The 25,785-nt window shown below is 44.6% G+C and overlaps 1 protein-coding gene across 10 annotated transcripts in view; it reads left to right on the forward strand.

Annotated features, from left to right (window-relative positions):
- The window catches only part of TTC13 (tetratricopeptide repeat domain 13), a 72,149-nt gene extending 46,852 nt beyond the window's left edge, over positions 1-25,297 (forward strand). For 5 of the 10 annotated variants that reach the window (XM_069484728.1, XM_069484731.1, XM_069484736.1 and 2 more), the window contains 11 exons: positions 1,374-1,504; positions 2,061-2,193; positions 2,809-2,901; positions 5,035-5,118; positions 5,903-5,987; positions 11,053-11,162; positions 14,723-14,858; positions 15,923-16,002; positions 22,810-22,888; positions 23,039-23,118; positions 24,536-25,297. In XM_069484728.1, the coding sequence (XP_069340829.1) occupies positions 1,374-1,504; positions 2,061-2,193; positions 2,809-2,901; positions 5,035-5,118; positions 5,903-5,987; positions 11,053-11,162; positions 14,723-14,858; positions 15,923-16,002; positions 22,810-22,888; positions 23,039-23,118; positions 24,536-24,650 (1,126 nt within the window). In that variant the 3' untranslated portion in view covers positions 24,651-25,297. The remainder of the gene's footprint in view (positions 1-1,373; positions 1,505-2,060; positions 2,194-2,808; positions 2,902-5,034; positions 5,119-5,902; positions 5,988-11,052; positions 11,163-14,722; positions 14,859-15,922; positions 16,003-22,809; positions 22,889-23,038; positions 23,119-24,535) is intronic. The other 5 variants (XM_069484729.1, XM_069484735.1, XM_069484732.1 and 2 more) reach the window with 1 other exon arrangement.
- Positions 25,298-25,785: the final 488 nt, after the last annotated feature.

Raw genomic sequence — 25,785 nt, forward strand, 5'->3', positions numbered from 1 at the left:
TTTTTGGGGGGGTCTCTATGCACAGAAGAGTTAACACAGCAGGCTGCGCTTGCTGTCCTCAGAGAGGCCTGCTTGCAGGGGCACCCCTTGGCAGGGGTCTGGGAACTTAGATTTCTGGAGGGTTCCCACCATCCCCTGAACTGGTAAGAGCGGCTCTCTGTGCTAAACCCTTTGTTCGAACAATATGGTTTGTATGGAACGCTTGCTTTCCCTCTGGGCGTCCGGAATTTGTGTACTTGCCAGGCAGAAGGTGCCTGTGATCAGCCCCAGTAAAAACTCTGCGCCCTGAATCTCCAATGAGCTTCCCTGGTTGGCAACATTTCACACACGTGTTCACAGCTCGTTACTGGGGGGATCTTATGTGTCCTATATGACGTCCTTGGGAGAGGACCCCTGCAAGCTTGTGCCTGGTTTCCTCCAGACTTCGCCCCCCATGGACCTTTCCCTGTGCTGGTTTTGCTTTTTAGCGTTTCGCTGTAATAAACCACAGCTGTGCGCGTGTGCTGACTCCTCTGAGCCCTCTTAGCCGATTACTGAGCCTGAGTGAGGCTCTGACCGATAACTTAGAGTTGCAGTCTTTGGTATAAAAACATCAAGCAGATTGGCAGCAAAACAGCGGTCGTTACAAATACACGATTCCAAGTATCCTTGCTGTGATACAGCTTGGGTAGGGGTGGGGGTGGATGAAGGGCGGGGGTTTGGGTGCATATTGAGAAGGGCAGTGCAGGCAGGTGTGTATTCTGGAGAAGTTTACAAAGCCAATAATGGTAAGAGGTGCCATCTGAGTGCACGCTAGTTATCGGTGTTACCGACCAGCATGGGATGGCAGTTGTGCCCATACGGTGGTCCCCTCCTCATCCATGGTTTCACTTCCTGCAGTGTTAGTTACCTGCGGTGAACCCGGGTCCGAAAATGGGTGAGTAAAGTACAGTGAGCTATTTTAAGATAGAGATATGTAATATAACTTCACATGAGTTACATTATAATCTAGTGTTATGGTTGTTCTATTTTATTATTAGTTATTGTCGCTCATCTCTTACTGTGCCTAATTTATAAATCAAACTTTATCATAGGTATGTGTATGTAGGAAAAAACATAATATATATATAGGGTTCAGTACCATCCACGGTTTCAGACATTCACTGGGGGTCTTGGAACGTATTTCTAGTGGAGAAGGGGGGACTACTGTTCCACATAAAGGTTCCTTCCTTTGACTTGTGTATGGTTGGGTACAAAGCACTGAAGTGAGGATTATGTGGTCGTAGATTTCTTGATCAGTTTTCTAGTGGAGGTTGTGATTGCTTTTCAGGTAGAATTGGATCACCACGCGTCTATTATAAAAGTCCTTATCGCGCGCGTGCTATTTCTTGCAGAGATGTGTTACATCAGAACTTCGAGAGCTACAAGCCTGAAGTACAAGAGCTGATTTGTGTGGCTGACCGTTTGGGATCACTGATGCAGTATGAAACGCCCGGTTTCCTGCCAAACAAGAGGATACACAGAGGTATCCTGGAAACTGTCTCAAAGTGGAAATGTTTCTGGCATAAGAGCAAGGGCGGTTAAACCATGTTGTGCTTTTTTAAAAACTAGTATTTACTGTGTTTACTCACACTCCCCATGTGATCAGACAGAAACGTGTGGATCATTCGTGCTGGCTTCTGAAGGAAGGCTGCTGCCAGCCTGGGCGTTGTGCTGTTGCTGGAGTATAGCTCTAGGGTACTGATGTTAAGTCCTTCCTCCAGATCAGACAGCTGGTCCAGGGGAGCTGTTGGTATTTCCTGACTATAGGAGTGAGGAGGAGTTGGAATCTCTAGTTGTTTCCGTATGAGGCGGAGTTGGGAGGAGACAACTTGGGGTGTCTCTAGTTTCTTCTCGCAGGTTTTAATTTTAATAGGAACACCATGGCTGCAGTGTACCGTGGGTCTTGTTATATCACCAATCCTTCTGATCCTCTGTGTGATGACTCCTGAGTTACCATCGAGACTCTGTAAAGCAGATGGAGATCGGTCCCTCTAAAACGTACTTGCACACTCTGTTTTCTCGCTGTTCCTTTCTCATAGCCATGGGTTTGGCAGCACTGGAAGTCATGCAAGCTGTGCAGCGTACGTGGACTAACTCGAAGGTTCGGATGAATGGGAAAACGCGGCTGATGCAGTGGAGAGACATGTTTGACATCGCAGTAAAGTGGAGAAGGTAACTAACGTTTTAGTGAAAATAAACTAGCAGTCTCGTCATTGCAAAATAACATCAGTGTATTCTAGCTGACAGGTTACGGACCTTGTTTTGCTTACTAAAGGCCTTCTATGTTAGGTTTTCCTGTCTAAACTTCGTCAGAAATTGCTGACATCTTTATTCTTTGACATATACTCGACTATAATAACATTTACAAAATAGGAATTGATGGTTATCATGTTTCCAAAGCACATTTAAATGAAGTGTTTTAGGAACCGCACTCTCTTTGAAAGAGCAGATCTTCCCTGCGGTGCCTTTGAATGAACCTCAATGGCCCGGTCCCTTCCTAGGTAAGTAGTGTCCGGCTAACCAGCTGGTTAGAGGAAGGGACCTTTGATACGAATTTGAATGAGAAAAATCCTGCTCTCCCTGTAAACCTTTCCTGGCTTCTCACTTGGTCCGATTGGAACATCTGTTTGGAATTTGCACATTTGTACGTCATATTTTTTCGACGTAATGGGCTAGCAGTCATTCTGTCCCTACCTTTACACAGACTTCTACATGTTTTACTTAGAATGCTTTTGAACACGTCTGGGTTTTGTAAGGTCTCTGGCTTTAACAGGCTCTGTTTTACAGGATTGCTGACCCAGACCAGCCTGTGCTGTGGCTAGATCAGATGCCAGCACGGAGTCTCAGCAGAGGTTTCAACAACCACATCAATTTAATCAGGTATGAGCCTTTCGTGCATCTCTCCTGTTTCCCTAGGAGTTCCTGCTCAAGAGGCAGGCACTGAGACCAGCAGTGACCCGTCGTTCCTTTCCTGGTGCCCTTTTGAGCAGGGAACACACGCCACGCTCCTCCCCAGCCTCTTCTCCTCGGTGCAGAGCACGATAGAAAGGTAGACTGCAGATGTTTGCCTACAAGGGTTCCTAGAACGTCAGAGAAAGTAGTAGGTGGCACTCTAGCCCGGGCGACAGAGCAAGACTCTGTCTCAGAAAAAAAAAAAAAAAAGAAAGTAATTAGATGGAGGAGAATGTTACATTTACTATAACATCTCAATAATAGTGTGTGGCTCAAAGGAATTCTTTGACAAATTTCTTGCAGTAGGGGAAGGGCTCCCGACTCCCAGCGCTGACGCACCAGGGCTTGGTTAATAACGCTCTGGCCACTAAGCTGCCTTCCAGAGAGGGCCGGGCAGGTGCCGGGAGAGCTCCTGTTTTTTCCAGAGGCTCTGCAGGTTGGCACATGGGTGAAATGCTGTCCTCTTCACCCTCCCTTCGTGTGCTTGCCCGCCCTCCAAATAAATGATGAACAAATATTAAAGAATATCAGCTTTAAGGTGACGCATATTATCAACCTGTGTTTTAATGAATTTAATTTTAGGTGAAATGTATAAATTTAGCCATTGTGTCACCTCTAAAATGCTTCTAGGTCCAGGAACTTGAATCAAGAGAATATTCTTCTATTTAAGTTTGAGTTTTGATGGAAATGTCATTTGTGTATTTATTTTTAATTTCTGGAAACCAATTTCTTTTCGCCTCATGACTTGTATATTCCTATGTGTCGTGGAATGACTTGTGACATTGATAGGAAGGCTCAGTCAACTTGTTTTAAATGAAGCCACCGTCTGCCAGTGTGCTGTGCTGTGTCATGGTGACAGAGGAGGGAGACACAGTCCCCTGACTTCAGAGAGCTCACAGTTTAGTGAAGAAGACGAAGGTGCAAACAGCTACTGTTCAGCGTGTTGGGAGTGCGGTGGTCAGATGTACAGGGTCACGGGAACCCAGAGAAAGGGCAGCCCTGCCTTCAGTGGCATGTCAGCTCCTGGGGAAGGCGGAAGACAGAGAGAGGCGGGTGATCAGGCGTGGCCCCACGGGTGAGTTAGGTGTGGTCAGAAGACTGAGACTGGCTCGTTATGCCTGCTGGGCAGCTCGCCATGAAGGGCCTTGAGGCTAGAAAGACGGGCAGAAGCCAAAATAGAAGTAACTTTACAGTCCATGCTAAGGAGTTTTTTTCCTGGAGATGATGGTGAGCCGTTCAGGGATTATGAGCAGAGAAGTGACGTGAGCGGGTTTGCGCGTGGGATGATCACTCTGGCAGCAGATGGCGGAATAGATTTGAACGGTGGCGGCAGCCTTGGAGGCCGGGGAGGAGGTTGGCAGGCTGTGCTGCTATCCGGGTGGGCGAGCGCGAAGGCCCTGACTAAGCTGCGTGCTGGGGGGTGGGAGAGGAAGGGTGGGTATTGGAAGGTAGATCCAGGCGCACTGGGGGTGGGTTAGAAACCGGGGAGAGTGTGGAACTAGAGGAAGGTCCTGCGACTCCTCCCCCGCCCCTGCACGTGGCTGGTTGTCCCATCTGCCCAGAGAGCACCAGGGTGACAAGCAGGTGGCCGCGTTTTGGGGGCCGGGGGCAGCGTGGTGTGGGGCGTGAATTCCTGTCTGACGGTCACACCTGAGGTTTGGGAGGCCCTGGGGGGTGGGGGGGACCCAGGGAGTGATGTCCCGGGAGCAGCGGGGTGTGTCATGTGACTCAGCGTGTTGGCTGCACATGGCGTTCTGGGAGAGCGGTGGGCTCCATCCAAGGGAGCTGACACCGAGTCTGACCTCCCTGCAGCACGTGAGGACTTTCCTCCCACCGTGTCGCGTCTGGAGCCGGGCCCAGCGCCGCCCTGACGAGCAATCTCGCCAAGACGGCGCTCACGGCTTCCACTCGCCCGCTGCCAACCAGCCCATTTCCCGGACCGGTTTTCCCTGTGTTATTCTCGTAGCTCTCTTCCTGCTTTTTTAATTAACTCTGAAATTAGGTGTTTGGAGCATGCTCCTTTGGAAAAAAGGTCCTTAATTTTATTATTTTGCCTTATAGGGGTCAGGTGATCAACATGAGATACCTGGAATATTTTGAGAAAATACTTCATTTTATTAAAGACAGAATTCTTGTTTATCATGGGTAAGGCTTCCGTTTCTTCCTTTGTAGTCATGGGTTGGTTTCATACATTTCACATTTGTGATATTTATGAAACTCAAAAGTCAAGCCTGCTGACGGGATAAACAAATTTTTACATCGTGTTTAGAATTGTAAAGGTTTTCACAATCACTGATCAACCTTTTTCAAAATAGTTTCATAAAATTCATGGCCCTCCACTGGACTGTCTTTAACCTTACACACAATATTCTAACTTTCGTAGTCTCTTTCTTCCAAAAAGCAGGATTTTTTTAAATTTGTCTCTTAGCGATTGCAGCTTTAATATTCATTCTCCCTGCCTTGCAGGGCAGTATGGTGTAGATACAGCAGGGAGCAAAACACTGGGGGAAGAATTCTGAATGGTTAAATATCACTAAGTAAATGCAAAATCGATATAAGAACCTAGCACGATACTTTCATTTGAGCAGCTGTAGAAAGAAAAAAGCATGTACTTCTAATTTCAGAGTCCAAATAGGAGGATCAAAGTTTTATGCCCAAACTCATGCCCGTACCTGTGTACACAAGTGCCAGCTGTCAGTTCGTTCTGTTTTCCCTGTTTCACCTTCTAGCTGGGCTGCTGTTTCCTTAATTCTCATTAGCAAAACTCATTAGGGTTAAACCATCCCATTATTTAGAAACCTCAGTCCTGGCCCATCATTTGGATTATTGAGCTACTCACAATTTATTTAAATTAAATATAATAATGTAATTATTACATTTCTGCATTAATCTGTTGCCATCTCTCTCTCTCTCTCTCTCTCTTTTTAAGAGCTAATAACCCTAAAGGACTGTTGGAAGTTAGAGAAGCTCTGGAAAAGGTACACAAGGTAGAAGACCTTCTTCCAATTATGAAGGTAAATTTATCATCAAAATCATAGTAGGTGTTTTGAGAGGGGGAAAAAACCCAACAGCACTTTTTAAAAAAGAACTTATAACTGTTAAATGCATGTTTATTAATTAATGCTATAATTGTTTTAAAATTTACAAAAGATGCCATCTGAAATCACTAATATGAACACATTCTGAATAATAACCAGAATAAAACAAAACGTAGGCATCAGACTCAAACAGAAAACTAACGTGTGGGGAAGCAGTTACTATAGGAAACAGAAGAAAACGTAAAAGTACATGTAACTGAATTCTGCTCTGGGCCACCACTGCGTATGTGGCACTCAGCCCTTCCACACCACAGCGGTTCTGTCAGTGGACAGGATACAAGGTGGCAATTTCAGACACTGGATAATTACAAGACTGTGATTCTTGGGAGAAGGGGAGCATGAGCTGAGCCCCAGTGTCACCCCAGCTCTGCGCTGGGACTGTTTATTAGGCGACTGTGCAGGCATACGGAACCCCAGCAGAGAGCAGCAGTCTTGCTGAGCGTAGGAGGTGGAGACTGGAGCTGGGGTCTGCCCAAGTGGCTGGAATTTGCCTGGCAGAGGACGGAGGAGGAGGAGACTGTGCAGGGTGGGGAGTGCCCAGAGGTCAAGAAGGGTGTTCCTTGTCATCCTTGGCTAGAGCTTGGTCGTGCACATGCAGCGAGAGACTCAGGAGGCTCCACAGAGCGTGGCCGATGCGGGGACAAGAGCCGAGCGGAGGTACGGATGTTTACGGGACTGAGCGACATTGAAGCTCCGGCCTCGCCAGGGTGGACGGAGCCTGGGAGCACGTCAGACATTCAGTTAAGGCCCCAGAAAGGACACACTGTAGAAGTAAGACAACACTATCTAGTAAGGTCCACATCCCAGGACAAAGGACCGTTTCCAAATAGACTATGCTAAGAATAAAACCCAGCCTAAAAGGATCGAGTGGATCTGCTAGTGAGTTGACTACCTGTCAGAACAAAACTCAGTCCCCTTTAAAGGAAGGCAGAATCATCTAAGCTCCTTAATTACCAGAGAAGTGAACGCGGTGGTTTGAACGTGTCTCACCAGAACTTACGTGTTGGAAGCTTAATGCCCAGTGCTGTGACGTTAGGAGGTGGCCCTGCTGGGAAGCGTGTAGGTCACGGGGGTGCAGAATGGATTAACGCCATTGGGGGGGGGAAGGGCTTTCCGGAGTGGGCTCGCTCTCGCCCTCCGCCTTCCGCCATGGGAGGCCGCGGTAAGAAGGCCCCTCCGGATGCCGTGCCTTGATCTCCAAGTTCCCAGCCTCCAGAGCTGTGAGAGTACGTTTCTGTTCTTCATAAATTGCCCAGTCTCACATATTCTGTTACGGAAGCATGAAAAGACGAAGGCAGTGAAAAGGGGGAAAATGTGACCCATAACCAAGAAAAACAGAAACGCTCGCCAGATGAGCCAGATGTCGGAATTTGCTCTCTTTAAAGTCCTTGTCTGCTGCATCAATGTGTTCAAGGCCTTAAGGAAAACGCCAGTGATGGAGGATTTCTGCAGAGAAGTGGAAACCATAATGCGAACCAGAAGATTCTAGCACTGAGACGACAGTGGTCTCGGGTTCAGCTGGCAATCAGCTCGCGAGCACTGAGTGAGTGAGCGTTACAGAAGGATGCTGGGCAGAGCATCCTGCGTCTCCTCCTGTGGCCCAGCGAGGACGGACCGCCCCTCCCATCTGCATGGAGAGATGAGGTCAAGGTGTGTGGCCCGTCTTCAGAGAGAGGCTGCTCCCTCGGTTTTGCATGTGGCCCAAGGCCTGTGTGCCCGTTCGTAGCTTTCCTGGACCGGGCCGTCCTCCAGATGAGGGCTGCTGCAGGATCTGTCCGTGTTTCTCGGTGGAGACCGGCAGTGGACTACTGCTCGGTATAAAAAGGAGAAGGAGCAGCGCAGCTTGCAGCAGCCGGGGGGACTCTCGGAAACATGCTGAGCGAAAGAAGCCAGATACAAACCAATGCGATTCCAGCCACACCAGGCAGATGCCAGGGGGGAAGAAAAGTATGTGTGGCGATGTCAGGATCGGAACCGTTTGAATTCACAAGGAATGGCGCTCCAAGGGACTGAAATTATATTGGTTAAAGTATAATCCATTAAGAAGTTACCACTTTATGAACCTTTTCTCCATCTAGAAGTAAAACTACCCAAAAACGTGGCAACAGCGGTTAGATTTGCTTTTCCAGTTGATGGTTTGAGCATTGATGTGAACCCTGAATCATTGTTCTCCTTGGAGCTGTAATGGATGGGATTGGTTCACAGCGAATGAAACGTAGGAAATTTGCATGGATAAACAAAGCGTCTCCATTTCTAAGGAATAGCGAGGAAGCAGCGTGTGGTGAACAGAGAGCGAAGCCGAGCATCTGCGCCAGGCCCCACCTCTGCCCAGCCAGGCGTGGGTGGCCTGTTTTATGGTCTTGTCCCAGGTTCCTGTCTGCTGAAGACCAAGGATCCTGGCAGACACGCTTGAGTTCCACTGAGTATTTCCTACACCAAGATGAAATTCATAGAGAATATGGAAACATTTTCTGCACCAAGTCAGTTTTGTGCCCAGGGGGATTTATGAGAGGTAACTTCTACTCGATCACATGTGTGCCGGTGTGCTGAAGTCTGGGCTGGCCTTCCGAGAAGCCAGAGAGAAGTGGCCGGCAGCTTGTGCCTGGTCACGAGAATACATTGGTTACAGCACGGCCCTGCATCTGCGTGTTAGCTGGTGAGCCACGTTGTCACTGGCCACATGGTTTTCTGAAATGGTAAACGTGCTTACGCAAGTGCCAGGCTGTGTGCAGTACACGCTTACTCCATGGATAAGCCATTTGCATTCAGTTCAGTGCATCTGAGAGCTGCGTAGCAAACGGCGTGTAGGTGCAAAGCGGAGTCTGTTTCTAGGTCCAGATCATTACTCAGTCATAAACAGGTTTTTCATCTACAGGAAAGTCCAGGGGGACGTCAGAAAGTTATAACATGTGACAGTCCCCTGCACTGTGGGACATCTCGTAGTCTTGGCCCCATCTGCCTAGTGACGGTGACAAGTTCCCTCAGTGGCCCCCAGAGGGCAGAAGGGCTCCACGCAGGGCTGCGGGTGGCACCGCAAGGAAGGACACTGCGGGCTGTCCCAGAGGCTCCGGGCTGCTTTCCCTGTAGGCATTTTAGGCATTTATGTTTGCTTCGGCATTAGGCAGAATACAAATCAGCTAAGGGGGGGTTTAATATTTCATACACGTCTTCGTTTAAAGAGAAGAGCAAAGTGGACGACACGACTGTATCCTTTAGCCGCAGCCCGAGAGAGGCGGTGCCGCCCCGGTGTGAAGTCCCCAGTGTGAAGTCCCTGGTGTGAAGTCCCCAGTGTGAAGTCCCCGGTGTGAAGTCCCCGGCAGCCTGTGCCGTCTGGAAGGTGCTTGCTCTCGGTGGTGGCACTGACGTTCCACGTCAGCACTGTACGTCCAGCTTTAGCCCAGGAGCCTGGGTACACCAGTGTTTTCCAAGGCACACACGGAGGTATATGCAACCGGATGTTTGAATGTTTAAAGCGCTTGGTGAAACGTGGTCCCCTGACAGCGTCCGCGGAAACACAGAGTGCCGTCAAGGAGAAACAAGTTGGAGTAGACCTCAGCCCCCCAGCAGCAGCTTCTCAGCAAGTAACCTGGACCCTGATCCCCAAAGGCCTGGGTTCACGGCCCGCTCTACCGCTGCCCAGGCCAGACTTCGCCTCCCCGAGTGCTTTCTCCGTCTGTGAGATTGTGCTTTATCGGTGCGCTGTGAGGGTCACGTGAGAGTTGGCACATGGTAAATGCCAGCACGGTCCCTTCTGAGGGTGTCTTCTGTGCCGACGGTGCTTGCCCGTGTCAGTGTCCGCTGTCGGCCTCCGTCCCTCCCCTCCGCCCCCTCCGGCCGTCGGTGGCACCTGCTGCCTTGCTGTTGGTAGACAGCCTCGTCCCCGAGCCCAGCAGCGTCTAACCTGTTATTTTATTGTTGGTTCTCTTACTTCAAGTCCATCAATACTGAAAAAAAAAAAATGTCAATATAGGCCAGGCGCGGTGGCTCACACCTGTGATCCTAGCACTCTGGGAGGCCGAGGTGGGCGGATCGTTTGAGCTCAGGAGTTCAAGACCAGCCTGAGCAAGAGTGAGACCCCATCTCTACTAAGAATAGAAAGAAATTATATGGACAGCTAAAAATATATATAGAAAAAATTAGCCGGGCATGGTGGCGCATGCCTGTAGTCCCAGCTACTCGGGAGGCTAAGGCAGAAGGATCGCTTAAGCTCAGGAATTTGAGGTTGCTGTGAGCTAGGCTGATGCCACGGCACTCTAGCCCAGACAACAGAGTGAGACTCTGTCTTACAAAAAAAAAGAAAAAAAAAAATTGTCAATATAGATTAATTTGGGAGGCATTTTTCTGGAATAAGCACAAAACCTATTTGCTGGCATTTCAGGTTTGTCCCAAATGTTTTACGCAGAAAGCTGTCATCTGAAACTGCATTTGTACCCATCACCCCTGAGGTCCATTGTTAGCTCTGAGTAATTCCTTTAACATACTTCGTTGTGGTCTGCGAAAGCATGTGTGCGCACGCGTGTGTGTGTGTGTGTGTGTGTGCGCGCGCGCGCGCATGCGAACGTCTCTAGTTAAATAAAATTCTGAGTACTTTTGAGAAAAGTGAGACTCTGCTTTGAAGGATCACTCGCATGAACATAAGTTGCTTTTTTGAAGGACAAGGTGTTTGGTACAACTGTTCTGCCAGCAATCGGTGTTCCTGCTACTACGGTGCGCATGAGGGAGAAACTTGCCCTTGGCAATGAGCGATGCCCCTTGCTGAGTAAGAAGCCCGTGAGCTTTCGGTGCTGGGCTCCCTGCTGGCCTCTGGTAGGGGCCATGGGAGTGTACCTTGGGCTCCTAGAGTTTGGTTGGAACGTGTGTCAGGTGACTTCCTTGACCCTCTTAAAAAAACATCTAAGTCGGATTCAGCGCTGCAGAGTTGAGGTTGGAGTTTGCAATGAATTAAACACTAGTAACGTGAATTTTCTTTTTCTCCCGAAAGCAGTTTAACACTAAAACGAAGGATGGGTTCACGGTGAACACAAAAGTTCCCAGCCTCAAAGACCAAGGAAAGGAATATGACGGATTCACGATCACTATCACGGGAGACAAGTACGTGTGCTTCTTGACGTGGGTATAAGACTAGAGCCTGGAGCAGCAAGTGGGCGTGTGATTTCTGTTGCCATAGAGGTTGGTCTTACTGGGCTTTTGCTCTATCCTGAAACGAAAAGTTTCCAAGGTCCAGGGTGCATTTATAACCAGTTATTTTTTTTTTTAATGTGACATCCAGAATATGACACCAACAAATACATTTTCTGACTGTGCTAAATCTAACAACTTTCTAGATACTAAGTGTGATGTCTAGTGTAGTTTGTGAAAAGCATTCTTCCCAGCTTTTGTCATTCCTTGCTGGGCGGGGGGAAGGCTTTTATTAATAGTGATGAAACAAAAGCAGGTGAGTGGTTGGCAGCTTGAAGTCCTTTATAGGATTTCTTTAAAAAATACAGACTTTAACAATTACGTGAGTAGTGCAACCTTATAGTAGAAAGTTTAGAATACACAGATGAGCAAAATTAACAAAACAAAAATCAAGCCATTTTCCTTAAGACTGAAGTCTCACTGTACATATTGTTTTGTGACCTGTTTCTCTTCTGCCCTTTCCATTACACTATCATGGTCGTTTTACCAGTCACATTCTTTTTTTTTAAGACAGAGTCTCACTCTGTTGCCCGGGCTAGAGTGCCGTGGCATCAGCCTAGCTCACAGCAACCTCAAACTCCTGGGCTCAAGCGATCCTGCTGCCTCAGCCTTCTGAGTAGCTGGGACTACAGGCATGTGCCACCATGCCTGGCTAATTTTTTCTATATGTATATATTTTTTAGCTGTCCAAATCATTTCTTTCTATTTTTAGTAGAGACGGGGTCTCGCTCTTGCTCAGGCTGATCTCGAACTCCTGACCTCAAGTGATCCTCCCGCCTCGGCCTCCCAGAGTGCTAGGATTACAGGCATGAGCCACCGCGCCCGGCCACCAGTCACATTCTTACAAGCATTTTTAGTAGCTACGTAGTACTCCATTGTGTGGATATTGTACAATTTCTCCTACTGATTTTTTTTTATTGACCATTTAGGGTGTTTCCCATTTTTTTACTTTGTAAATAACACTAAAGTGAATATTTTTATTAACTATAGTGTTATTTATATCTGAAATCCAAACTTCATATGGCAACCTCCATATACCTTGAATTTTGGATGAAATTACCTTGTAACTGCATGCGCGCACACACACACACACACCCCTTGTTCAGTGCGCAGCCTGCGGAAGGGTAAGCCCTCCCACGGTTCCTGCCGGTCGGCCGTGGGCTCAGGCTTCCATCCTGCAGCCCCGCTGCCTCGCGGGCTCTGGCTTTCTCAGTTGCTTTCACTCTCAAAGTACCAGGAGCCGCCTCTGCAAGTTGCACGTCCAAACTGAAACAGACTTGCACGAGTAAACACCACTAAAGCAACTTCCAGACTTTGTAGCGTTTCCATATCCTTGAAGTCTCCCTCTCTACCCCAAGCTGTTTATCAAAGTGTTTCCCCAATCAAGATCATTCTCCCCCACCAGGAATTCCAGGGTGTGCTATTTAAAGTTAAAAGTGTTTTCCTACCTTTTCACATATCCATGACTTGTACCCTCAGATCAGATTCCCAGCAGAAATGGAATCACTAAGTAAAACAGTGCAGTTGGCCTTGAACAGCGCAGGGGGTAGGGCACCAAACCCCACTTCCCCCGACACAGACTTTCCATATAACAAGCTCCCCCTAAACTGCACTGACAGCCTACCGTTGACGAAAAGCCTCACGAGTAACCTAAACAGCTGATGAGCATGTACTTTGAATGCTATATGTGTTATATACTATATTCTTATAATGAAGTAAGCTAGAGGAAAGAAAATGTTTTTAAGAAAATCATAAGGAGGCCGGGCGCGGTGGCTCACGCCTGTAATCCTAGCACTCTGGGAGGCCGAGGTGGGCGGATCGTTTGAGCTCAGGAGTTCGAGACCAGCCTGAGCAAGAGCGAGACCCCACCTCTACTAAAAATAGAAAGAAATTATATGGACAGCTAAAAATATATATAGAAAAAAAAAAAAAATTAGCCGGGCATGGTGGCGCATGCCTGTAGTCCCAGCTACTCGGGAGGCTGAGACAGGAGGATCGCTTGAGCTCAGGAGTTTGAGGTTGCTGTGAGCTAGGCTGACGCCATGGCACTCACTCTAGCCTGGGCAACAGAGTGAGACTCTGTCTCAAAAAAAAAAAAAAAAAAAAAAAGAAAATCATAAGGAGGAGAAGATGTATTTCCTATTGATTAGGTGGTTGTAGATCAACGTAAAGGTCCCATTGTTGTCATCGTCACACTGAGCAGGCTGGGGAGGAGGAGGGGGTTGGTCCTTCTGTCCCGGGTGGCAGGGGCGGAAGAAGACCTTGCGTACGTGAGCCTGTGTGGTTCACACCTGTGTTGCTCGAGGGTCAGCTGCGCATGGACTTGCCCCCCCGAAACACGGCGTCTTTCCTCAGCTGCCTGCTTCAGCCACGGCTGCCTCCCTTGCTCTGGGCCTCCCGACCCCTCGGGCAGACCCCCGCCCGGCGTCCCATCTCCCGTCTGCTTCCACGGGCCTCGGCAGCGCCGTTAAAGCTCCCGCACCGGCCACTCCCTGGCCCCCCAAATGCCTCCCCTCCTCGTGCCCTGCCGTTGCCTGTCGCCCCTGAAACCAGCTTCCCTGCCAGGCACTCACAGCCTCCCGGGACGTGGCCCAGACGTTCCCTGCTTGAGCCAGGCCACCTTCCTGTCACAGCCTGGCCTGCCAGTCCGACCGGACCGCTGGCTTCCCGAGCCCACCTCCACTTCCCTGTGTCCGGGTCTGTCACTCCCGACCTTCAGGACACACGTTCAGGTCGCTTCTCCCATGAGACCTGTCCTGATTTTCCGCGTGTCTTCCAGATTAGATCCAGTCTCATCCTTAGAAGCCCCGAAGGGCTGCATTATGGCCCAAAGCATGGTCTCATGATAACTTGCAGCCCGGTTTCTCCCTCCCTTCCTCAATCAAGGCAGCACCTGGGCTTTTCTTTGTAGGATCTGAGAACTAATTGCCGTGTCTTCCTAATGCTGTTACGCAGTAAATGCCTGTCGCATCAAACTTACATCCTCCATAGAGCCTCAGTGGAGCTAAGCGTGTAGCAGAGGCTTAAAAGGACAGAAACCAGCAAAGTCCCTGAACTTCCTTCCTAGGCACAGTTCTTGCTCCTGTCTTCAGTCGTGTTGGAATGGCTGTTTGAGAAAATATCTAGGGACACAAGTGGTTGGAGACAGCGTATGGGCGTCTAAATGCTTTCTTCGCTATGTATAATTGTTTCCCGTATGTTAGCATAAGCTCATATAAGTACATGTGCTTAGACTTACTGTGAGCAGACGAGTAACCGGTCACCTAAATTGTGAGGACAGTATCATGTTTTCTGGAAAAATGCATTCTTACAAAACATGCCTCACCTGTCTATAGTTAGATACGTTGAGTGCCACATCAGCATGCTGTTTGCTTTCCTCTCTTTCTTTCTTTTTTTTTTTTTTTTTAGCTTTCTGTATTTGGCTGTTTAAACTGTATAATGCATGCCTTTGACACCCATTCTTATATTTCCAGAGTTGGCAATATACTATTTTCTGTGGAAACTCAAACCACAGAAGAAAGGACGCAATTATATCATGCTGAAATAGATGCACTTTATAAAGATCTGACGGCAAAAGGAAAAGTATTGATTCTTTCATCAGAATTTGGGGTAGGTTTCTTTGTTTCCATTGTTTTCCACTCTTCCTGTGATTCCTTTGTAAACTTTTTAAAACCTCTGTCCTTTCATTGAGACTGTACATCTTACGCCAAAATCAGATTGAATAGGCCACTAAACATTCTTTAATATAAAAAGTTTCACGTATTCAGTAACTACAGCAATGGGGCAGGATGATAAATTTATTAGTTATGTCATTGGTACTGTGTACTGTCCCCAGTTTAGGCTTTGACAGGATTTAAATGAAAAAGTTGATCCATTATGAAAATGGCCTGTGCTCTACCTTTTCTTCCATTTTCCATTTTCTTCCCTTCGCTGTGGTTTTTGCTTGTACCGTAAATTTGCAGTGAGCTTTTGAACGTGAGCCAGGTGATGCATGCGCACTGGTCCACAGCAGCGAAAGCACACCGGAGTGGCGTGCGCTGCCCTTAGCAGCCCTTTTCTCGTCTGGGGCCACGTCCCTCGGGTGGCAGCTCCTTGCAGACATTCTCTCCCCACCAGGCCCCCATCTTGCGTGCTGCGACGGATGCCCCTAAGTCTCGAGATGTCACTTTACGCTCTGACGTTCAATCATTTCATCCATGTATTTAAGCATCTAAGTCTATATGCATAATTAAGCATATTTATCAACTAAGTCTCATTTCAGTGTTGGGGGAAGGGGCTTACCTGGATCTGTTGAGGGAGGAAAGATGTTTGAAAAAGCATATTTGGTATTAATAAGTGCTTCTTAAAATTGTAATCACAATATATATTTTGACATTTCAAATAGCATCAAAAGAGACTGAGATTTTTATGTTTTTCAAAGGGTTACAGTTTAGGAAACATCTGGAAAACATTGCTATAAACCGAACTGTGTATATATTTGCTTTCATTGGGAAAAATGATACAAAAGAGTATAGAATATTTAAGAATGTGAAAAGTAGGTTCTTGGTTCTTATAGGAGAGGAATGAAATAATCCTTTCCCTGATATAAATGATCCTTAAGTGTCTTGTCACCTAATGAAAAATTAGTTTGTAATTGAGTATGTAAGTTCATGAGCCTATGTCTTTTCTTCTAGGAGGCTGATGCTGTCTGTAACTTAATCTTATCCTTAGTTTATTACTTTTATAATTTAATGCCACTCTCTCGAGGATCCAGGTAAGTGATAACTTGTCTCTAAAATTCTTTTGAATTTAGAAATGCATCCTTTTTTGCTTATCCTGTTATGGATATAGGTATAGAAGTACACCAAGAATTGGTGAGAGGCCCCTATTTTTTTCCAAAATCCACTTACAAAATTATTTCCTTGATCTGCCGTATCATCTAAAGAATTATAAAAGATAGTTCTAATGTAGTGTGTTTGTGTCTAATACGATAGGGATTCATCCATTCAACAAAAATCTACTGAAGGTTTACTATGTGTCACGTGTCGTGCTCAGTGTGTTTTAATTTTTGGCATTTGCCAGCCCTTTACTCTTTTCCCTTCTCCCTCTTCCACTGTTTGGCTGTTAGTTGACCTTTAATCCTAATATTTTATACTTTTGTGTCCTAATCATTCCTTAATATTTTTATTTTGGATAAATTGTTGCTATTTGTATAAGTGCATCAGGAGTTTTTATGGTGTCATTAAAACAAAGGATATGTCTGTAGAGTTTTCATTTTATTCTCTTTTTTCCCAGTGCTATGTGCAGTGAACCATGTAAACAAATGGCATATTGCCATTGCTAGCACGTATTTAAACTTGAGATGTTTTGGCTAAAAATAATACTCTTGAATGTCTTTATCTTTAATTAATGCTTCAGAAAGTAAAATTCCCCTAAATGTGGTAGTCAATTTGGTTACAGTATTTAAAAGGCACTGAAACAAAATAGGAACATAAATGTTATATTATCAGCATAATTATTGCTAGTTGCCTCTACTGAATAAATGTGCGTAAGGTCTGTTGACACCACCTCTGTGAGCCACCTGTGTGGGCCCAGTGCAGAACTGCCCGCATCCGTCCTTTGTCCTGCAGCAGCTCTGTTGGCTGACGTGTGACGTCGAAAGAAGTGCAGCGCCAGTCGGTCTCTGCTCTGTCCCTCGTCCCCACATCTGCTCAGTCCTAAAGCCTGTGGATTCTGCCTTCTCCGCCTCCGTTTCTCTCTTCCTTAAGCTCTAGCTTTGCTCCTGTCCCTTCTGTCCCCACCTCTCTCCAGCACCTTCCCAAAGCCACTGGCTCAAGTGTGAGCTTGGTGGCATCGTGCTCAGTGTGCAGTGTCAGTCTCTACCCTGCACTGCTTTGCCTTGGCTGGGGCACCTCTCCCTGTAGCTGCCTTGTCTTTTCCCTTGTGGCCCTCCTGCAGGTCCTCCACCAGCCCTCTCCACCACGCCTCCCTGCCTTCTCCTCTGTCCCCTTCACCCCCAGCCCCAGGGTCTTTAAGGATGCAGTGTTTGTGCCTGTAGCCTCTGTGAAGTCTTCCTTGGTAGGTGACCTCAGGAATCAACTCAACTTGCTTTCCTTTTTTTTTTTTTTTTTTTTTTTTTTTTGAGACAGAGTCTGACTCTGTTGCCCAGGCTAGTGTGAGTGCCGTGGCGTCAGCCTAGCTCACAGCAACCTCAAACTCCTGGGCTCAAGCAATCCTCCTGCCTCAGCCTCCTGAGTAGCTGGGACTACAGGCATGCGCCACCATGCCCGGCTAATTTTTTTTTTCTATATATATATTTAGCTGTCCATATAATTTCTTTCTATTTTTAGTAGAGATGGGGTCTCGCTCTTGCTCAGGCTGGTCTCGAACTCCTGAGCTCAAACGATCCACCCACCTCGGCCTCCCAGAGTGCTAGGATTACAGGCGTGAGCCACCGCACCCGGCCTCAACTTGCTTTCCTTGGTGTCCACTCAGGGCACTTAGAAGCTTGCTCTCAGGGTATCTGTGCCATCCTGTCGCCTCTGCTAGGCTGCACACTCTCAAAGGCAAGATCTGTTATTATCATAAGCCAATTGGTTCTAGGAAAAGCACACCATGGTGCCACTGTTGGGTCCCATGGACTTTTGCCATCCACACTCCACCCAGAAGCAGCCAGCCCCCTCTCTCTCCTCTTGCACGAGTGTAAGCACAACTTCTTCCAGACACCTCCTACCTCACCCCTGCACACTTGTGCCCTACACTTGTCTTGGAGTGACTAGGTCAGGGGACCCTGCCTGGCAAGCCCCTGAGCAAGCAGGCAAAGGTACCCTGCAATCGCCTCAGCCTCTAACAGCCGCCTTAGAGCTTCTGCAGTTCACACACACCCCAAAGCTCCAAACCACCGGGCTGTTAGTACATTCTGAGAATATGTTCTGCTCTTCTTCTTTGGGGGCCAACATTTTTAATGCTTAAAAAATAAGATTAATATATTTGTATTTATAAAGTTTATTATATATATGCATTTTGAAGGTAAGCCTCATGGAGGACCACGAAACAACCAGAAATCAAATAACAACATGGCAGTAGTAAATTCTTACCTATCAATAATAACATTGAACATGAATGACTAAATTCCAATCAAAAGACATGCAGTGGCTGAATGGATTTAAAGAAATAAGAGCCAGCTATATGTTGTCTGCAAGAAATCCACTTTACCTGTAAAGACACACATAAACTGAAAATAAAGGGATGGAAAAAGATATTCCATGCAAATGGAAACCATAAAAGAGCAGGAGTAGCTATACTTCTATCAGATAAAATAGATGTCAAGACAAATACGTAATAAGAGATAAAGTCATATGATAAAGGGGTCAATTCAGCAAGAGGATATAACAATTCTAAATATTTATGCTCCTAACACTGCAGCACCCAGATATATAAAGCAAATATTACCAGAGTTAAAGAGAGAGATAGACCCCAATACGAGAATCACTGGAGACCTCAGCACTCCACTTTCAGCATTGGACAGATCATCCAGACAGAAAATCAACAAAGAATCATTGGACTTAATCTGCATTATAGGACAAATGAACCTAATAGATATTTACAGAACATTTCACCCAACAGCTGCAGAGTCCACATTCTTCTCCTCGGCTCATGGATCATTCTCAAGGATAGACTGTATGTTAGGCCACAAAATAAGTCTTTAAAAATCCAAAAATTTGAAAGCATACCAAGTATTTTCTCTGACCACAATAGAATAAAACTAGAAATCAATCACAAGAGGAACATTGGAAACTCAGAAACACATGGAAATTAAACAATATACTCCTGAATGACCAGGGGGTCAATGACAAGATTAAGAAGGAGATTTAAAAATTTCTTGAAACAAGTGAAAATGAAAATAGAACATATCAAAACCTATGGGATGCATCCAAAGCAGTAATAAGAGGAAAGTTTATAGCAATAAGTGCCATATCAAAAAAGTAGAAAAGCTTCAAGTAAACAACCTAATGATACATCTCAAAGAATAAGAAAAACAAGAGCAAACCAATCCCAAAATTAGAAGAAGAAAAGAAATAATAAAGATCAGAGCCGAAATAAATGAAATTGAAACCAAAAAATACAAAAGATCAGCAAAACAAAAAGTTGGATATTTGAAAAGATAAACAAAATTGCACCTTTAGCCAGACTAAGAAAAAAGAGAGAAGACCCAAATAAAAAAATCAGAGATGAAAAAGGAGACATTACAAATGATACTGCAGAAATTCAAAGGATCATTAGAGACTGCTATGAGCTACCATATGCCAATAAATTGGAAAACCTAGAGGAAATGGATAAATTCCTAGACACATGCAACCTACCAAGATTGAACCAGGAAAAAACCCAAAACCTGAATGAGCCAATGACAAGGAATGAGATAAAAGTAGTAATAAAATGTCTCCCATCAAAGAAAAGCTTGGGACCCAATGGCTTCACTGCTGAATTCTACCAAGCATTCAGGGAAGGACTAATACCAATCCTATTTAGACTGCAAAAAAATCGAGGAGGAGGGTTTCTCCCAAACTCATTCTACAAGGCCTATATCACCCTGATGCCAAAAGCAGACAAAGACACAACAAAAAAAAGAAAACTATAAGCCAGTATCTCTGATTAACATAGACGCCAAAATCCTCAAAATACTAGCAATATGAATTCAACAACACATTAAAGAAAATTATTCATCATGATCAAGTGGGATTCATCCCGGATATAAGTATGGTTGGATGTACACAAATCAATCAGTGTGATACATCTTGATATCAAAAGAACAAAGGACAAAACCATATGACTATTTCAATTGATGCTGAAACAGCATTTGCTAAAATTCAACATCTCTTCATGATAAAAACTAAAAAAATGGATATAGAAGGAACTTACATCAACATGATAAAAGCTGTATATACAGACCCACAGCTAGTATCATACTGAACAGGGAAAAACCAAAAGCCTTTCCTCTAAGATCTGGAAGAAGACAAGGATGCCGACTTTCACTACTGTTATTCAACATAGTACTAGAAATTCTAGCTGGAGCAAACAGAGAAGAGAAGAAAATAAAGGGCATCCAAGTTGGAAAGGAAGAAGTCAAATTATCCTTATTTGCAGATGATATGATCCTATATTTAGAGAAACCTAAAGGCTCTACAAAAAACCCTATTAGAACTGATAAACAAATTCAGTAAAATTGCAGCATACAAAAATCAATATACAAAACTCAGTATTTCTATATGTTAACAGTAAACAATCTGAAAAAGAAACCAAGAAAATAATCCCATTTACAATAGCTACAAATTAAGTAAGATACCTAGAAATAAGTTTACCCAATGAAGTGAATGATCTCTACAATGAAAACTATAAAACATTGATGAAAGAAATTGAAGAGGACACAAACATTGGAAAGATACTCCATGCTCATGGATTAGAAGAATTAGTATTGTTAAAATGTCCCTATTACCCAAAGCAATCAATCCACAGATTTAATGCAATCCCCATCAAAATACCAATGACATTCTTCACAGAAATAGAAAAAATAATCCTCAAATTTTTATGGAACCACAAAAGACCCAGAATAGCCAAAGGCATCCTGAGTAAAAAGAAGAAAACTGGAGGAATCATATTACCTGACTCCAAATTATGCTACAGAGCTGTAGTAACCAAAAAAGCTTGATACTGTCATAAAAACAGACATGTATTAATAGATAAATGGAACAGAATAGAGAACCCAGAAATAAATCTGTACGTCTATAGTGAACTTATCTTCGACAGAGGTGCCAAGAACACACCGTGGGGAAAGGACAATGTCTTCAATAAATGGTGCTGAGAAAACTGGATATCCACATGCAGAAGAATGAAACTAGGCCTTTATCACTCACCATATACAAAAATCAAATAGAAGTGGACCGAAGACTTAAATCTAAGACCTGAAACTATGAAACTACTTAAAGAAAACATTAGGGAAATGCTTCAAGACATTGGTCTGGGCAAGGACTAAGAGTAATACCCCAAAGCAAAATTGGACAAATGGGATCACATCAGGCTAAAAAGCTTCTGCACAGCAAAGGAAACAATCAACAAAGGGAAGAGACGACCTACAGAATGGCAGAAAATATTTGCAAGCCACCCATCCGACAAGGGACTAATAACTAGAATACAAGGAGCTCCAACAACTCAATAGGAAAAAAATCAAATAATCTGATTAAAAATGGGCAAAGGATCTGAATAGACATTTCTCAAAAGAAGGTGTACAAATGGCCAACGGATATATGAAAAAATAATATCATTGTTGCAGAGAAATGCAAATCAAAACTACAATGAGATACCATCTCACCCCAAATAAAATGTCTTGTATCAAAAAGACAGGTAATAACAAATGCTGGCAAGGAAGTGGAAAAAGGGAAATCCTTGTACACCGTTGGCAGGAATGTAAATTAGTGCAACCACTACGGAGAACAGTATGGAGGTTCCTCAAAAAAGTACAAATAGAACTATCACTTGACCCAGCAATCCCACTGCTGGGTATAATCTGAAGGAGAGGAATTAAGTATATCAAAATAATACGCTGCACTCCCATGTTTATTGCAGCACTATTCACAATAGCCAAGATTTGGAATTAACCTAAGTATCCATCAATGTATGAATGGACAAAGAAGTGTGGTACATACACACAATGGAATATCATACAGCCACAAAGAAGAATGAAATCCTGCCATTTGCAACAACATGGGTGGAATTGGAGAACATCATGTTAAGTGAAATAAGCCAAGCACAGAAAGACAAATCTTGTGTGTTCTCCCTTGTATGTGGAGCTAAATGTTAAAAACAATTGATCTCATGGAGACAGAGAGTAGAATGATGGTTACCAGAGGCTGGGAAGGGTAGCGGGGATAGGGGGATAAAGCGGAGATTGTTAAAGGATGCAAAAATATAGTTAGATAGAATGAACAATATTTGATAGCACAACAAAGTGACTGTAATCAACAGTAAGCTAGGGTGTGCTTTAAATAACTAAAAGAGTGGAATTGGAATGTTCCTAACACAGAGAAATGATAAATACCTGAAGTGATAGATACCCAATTACTCTGATTTGTTTAATTCACATTGCATGTCTGTGTCAAAACATCACATGTACCCTATAACGATAGACAACTGTTATGTACCCATAATAATTAAAAGTAAGTTTCTTTTTGAAAAAAGCTAAGCCTTATGAAGTTGTTAAAAATATAAATGGGCACATTTTTAAATATATTATTTCACAAGAATAGGAAAAAACAAGTAGGAAAGGAACTCCTAATAAAAGGAAACACTGTTTTTTGTTCCTCAGAAAAGGAATGTTCTTGGTGACATTTACCCTTAAATTAATAAATTAGTAAATATTTTTAAAACAAGTAGAGATAGTCTCATGTTTAATGAAACATTTACTATTTTATTCCAAAGACTTCTTAAGTAAAATTTTATCTTTTATGATGGAAAATCCATGGTGAGATTTAACATGATAACTGTTTATAGAGCAGGACAAGCTGACAATTGTTCTTTGTTTAAATAGTGTCATCGCGTACTCGGTCATCGTGGGAGCGCTGATGGCAAGTGGAAAAGAAGTAGCAGGGAAAATTCCCAAAGGGAAGGTACGTTGGAGCCGGAAGGGGGAAATGCTTGGTTGGGTGTTAAATCCCAATCTGTGGGTTTTTATTTTAAGGCATGTGAGTTAAACAGATCTCCAACTGTACCTTTCTGCTCTGTGTTTAGTGATCTTCCTACATTTCTTTCTTTTTCAGTTAGTTGACTTTGAAGCCATGACAGCCCCTGGCTCAGAGGCCTTTAGCAAAATAGCCAAAAGCTGGATGAACTTGAAAAGGTAACTGGTGGACGAGGGCTGACAAAGGGACATTTCAGCTAGAGCAGGGAAGCGGCTTCCTGTTACTCTGGAGCTCTGTGAAAGCTGGAATTGTTACACTCGTTTTATAAGTTAATATTTGCTACAACAAATTTAGTCCACCTGTTCAAGGTTAAAAGGTTTTGCTGTTGTGTATACGACCCCTTAAGGATGAGTGGATGGATAAAAATGAACGATGGATAAAAAATAAGGAAAATAGTGAAAGAAATGTTACAAATGTCTTATTGATATAATCAGGCATTTGTTTACCCTTTATTCCCAACTGTTAGGCTCGGTATTCAAGGGTGAACTTGAACCTGCAGGCAGAAGCCACTTTACCTGACTCCGGGTGGTAGCACTTGGCCTACTTAATTGCATTTTGTTACATTCCAGTTTGGAGAAGCTGGCACCGTGTTGTAAGTTAGGCAGGGTATGTGTGAACAGTGAATGCCAGCCCGGAGTTACCCCTGGCGGTTCCTGTGTGCGAGCAGTCCAGCAGACCACGATCTCCTAGTAAAATTTAACTCCCAGATGCTCTGTTAGTTAATAAAGAATAAGCAGGTCTCACTCTGTGACCTTGCTTAGTCTTGCCCCTTCTCTGTTTTTTATATCCCCACTACCCCCGTCTTGCCTTCACCTTTGACATGGGAACCACTCGAGTCATTGCTGGGGAATTTGTACCCTTGTTTAAATGGAGAAATTTGTGCCTACAGTCCGCTGTGGCTCAATTTGTAAGGATGCCCTTAGCTCTGTGGTGAAAACCTCTCAATAGTTACTTACACCAAGTCCCGGTACATTCTTGCTTTGGGTTTGTTAGTTTGCGTGTGTCAGTAACATGGCCACGTGGCCACAGAGCTTGCTGCCATTCCTTACCTAACTGTGCAGTGTGAATCGTTCGGCAGCGCTTTAAGGAAAAAATGACAGTGCGACCTTACGTTGTGCAGTTAGCGTTTCCCAGCGTACTTTGTCACACCTCATCTCGTTCAGTCGTTACAAACAAGGGAAGCAGGGCCTCGAGGAACAGCTAAAGCTAACAGGGAGCGAAGCTGGACCCGAAGCCTGTGTTTGACTCCAGGTCCAGCAGGTTCCACCGCAGGACCTGCGGCACGTGACGGTGTGTAAGTCAGAGTTGAATTTTCCTTGTCCAAGTTCTGGTTGAATTCCGAGCAGCTCGTAACGTGAGCCTCCTGATGCCCCAGCCCATCGCTGTAGAAGGCTCTGGTCTCTCCCAGCTCCTCCCTGCTTTTCTGATGGCGTCTGATGTGATGTACGTAGGGGTGAATATGATCATCGAAGTCTATGAACATAATGCTAGAAATAAATATAACATCGGCCTTGCCCCTTTCTTTGTAAAATTGTGTTAATTTTCATACCCCCTCTTTGTGTTTTTCTTTTTCAGTATTTCACCTTCTTATAAGGCGCTGCCATCAGTATCAGAGACGTTTCCAACACTAAGGTCAATGATCGAGGTGCTAAACACGGACTCCTCTCCACGTTGTCTTAAGAAACTCTAGTTCCGCTGTGGTATTTATACAAGTAAAGGGCCGGACCTCTTGCTTCTTAAGTTATTTTTTAAAACATGGAATTATAAAGAAATTAGGTCCTTTATTACTTTTGATACTGACTTTTGATAGGAATTGAATACTTGAAATCATTCTCTTTACTTTTCTGAACCATTACAAAAATCATGAAAGAGGGTTTTTGGGGGGAAAAAAAGCTACTCTTCTGGAAGGAAAAGTGTATGGATTAGCCAGTGGCCTGTTAGTTTCCACTTTAAAAATCATACAACTCCTTCCTCACAGCAAAAAGAAAAAGTTTTCTTGAATAACCAAAAATTGATAATGAAGATGAACAAAACCAATAACCAAACAGGAGTGTTTTCATTCCTTTATTTTTCAAAGACTTTCTTTTCAGGTACATTGTAATAGGGTATTTTTTTTGACTCACATAATGTCCCTGTGTGGGTTCTCCATTTGATTGGAACTACGGAAGATTCACTGGCTGTCAGTGTGTGTCCCACAGCCGAGAACGCTTGTTTTGAACGATACAAACAGTATTCACTGACGTCCCAAACACTGAATTATCGAACCATTTTTTTTTTCTTTGTTGGAAAAAAATAAACTGGGGTGATTTCTGCAAATCACCAGTTTTTGGCACTGGATTATGTATGTTTTTATTGTGGGGGCTAGTTTCACTTTCAGGTACAGGAACATTGAGAAAATTACTCATCTTTTTCCAGACAGGGTAAGTGACAATAAGTAAACCCCGCTGATTAAACTGTTGCCATTTCCAAGTCACTTTCATATTTTTTCTTTGATTTTTGTTAAAGAGTCAAAAACAAACTATTCACTACTTTCTGTTATGTAGTTTTTTTTCTGGAAATTTTACGTAAGAGCAGCATAACCGTGTCTCATACTTAGGAGACTGTCACGGTCATTTCCTAGTGCTGGCCGTTAGCGGAGTTGCCTGTGAGCCTTGGTAGGATGTGTCCTGCGCAGTTGACTCCCAGCAGCCGTGGCCTTGCCCTGTGGCAGGTGCTGTCGGTACCGACAGGTGCTGCAAAGCAGCCACGAGGATGTGTCTCGTGTTCTCATCCCGTCTGGGCACCACCTAAGGAGAAGGGGAGAATGATGGGAATCCTTAGGCACA

This window comes from Eulemur rufifrons, chromosome 11 (assembly GCF_041146395.1).
Source record: "Eulemur rufifrons isolate Redbay chromosome 11, OSU_ERuf_1, whole genome shotgun sequence".
In the NCBI taxonomy this organism is placed as follows: Eukaryota; Metazoa; Chordata; class Mammalia; order Primates; family Lemuridae; genus Eulemur; species Eulemur rufifrons.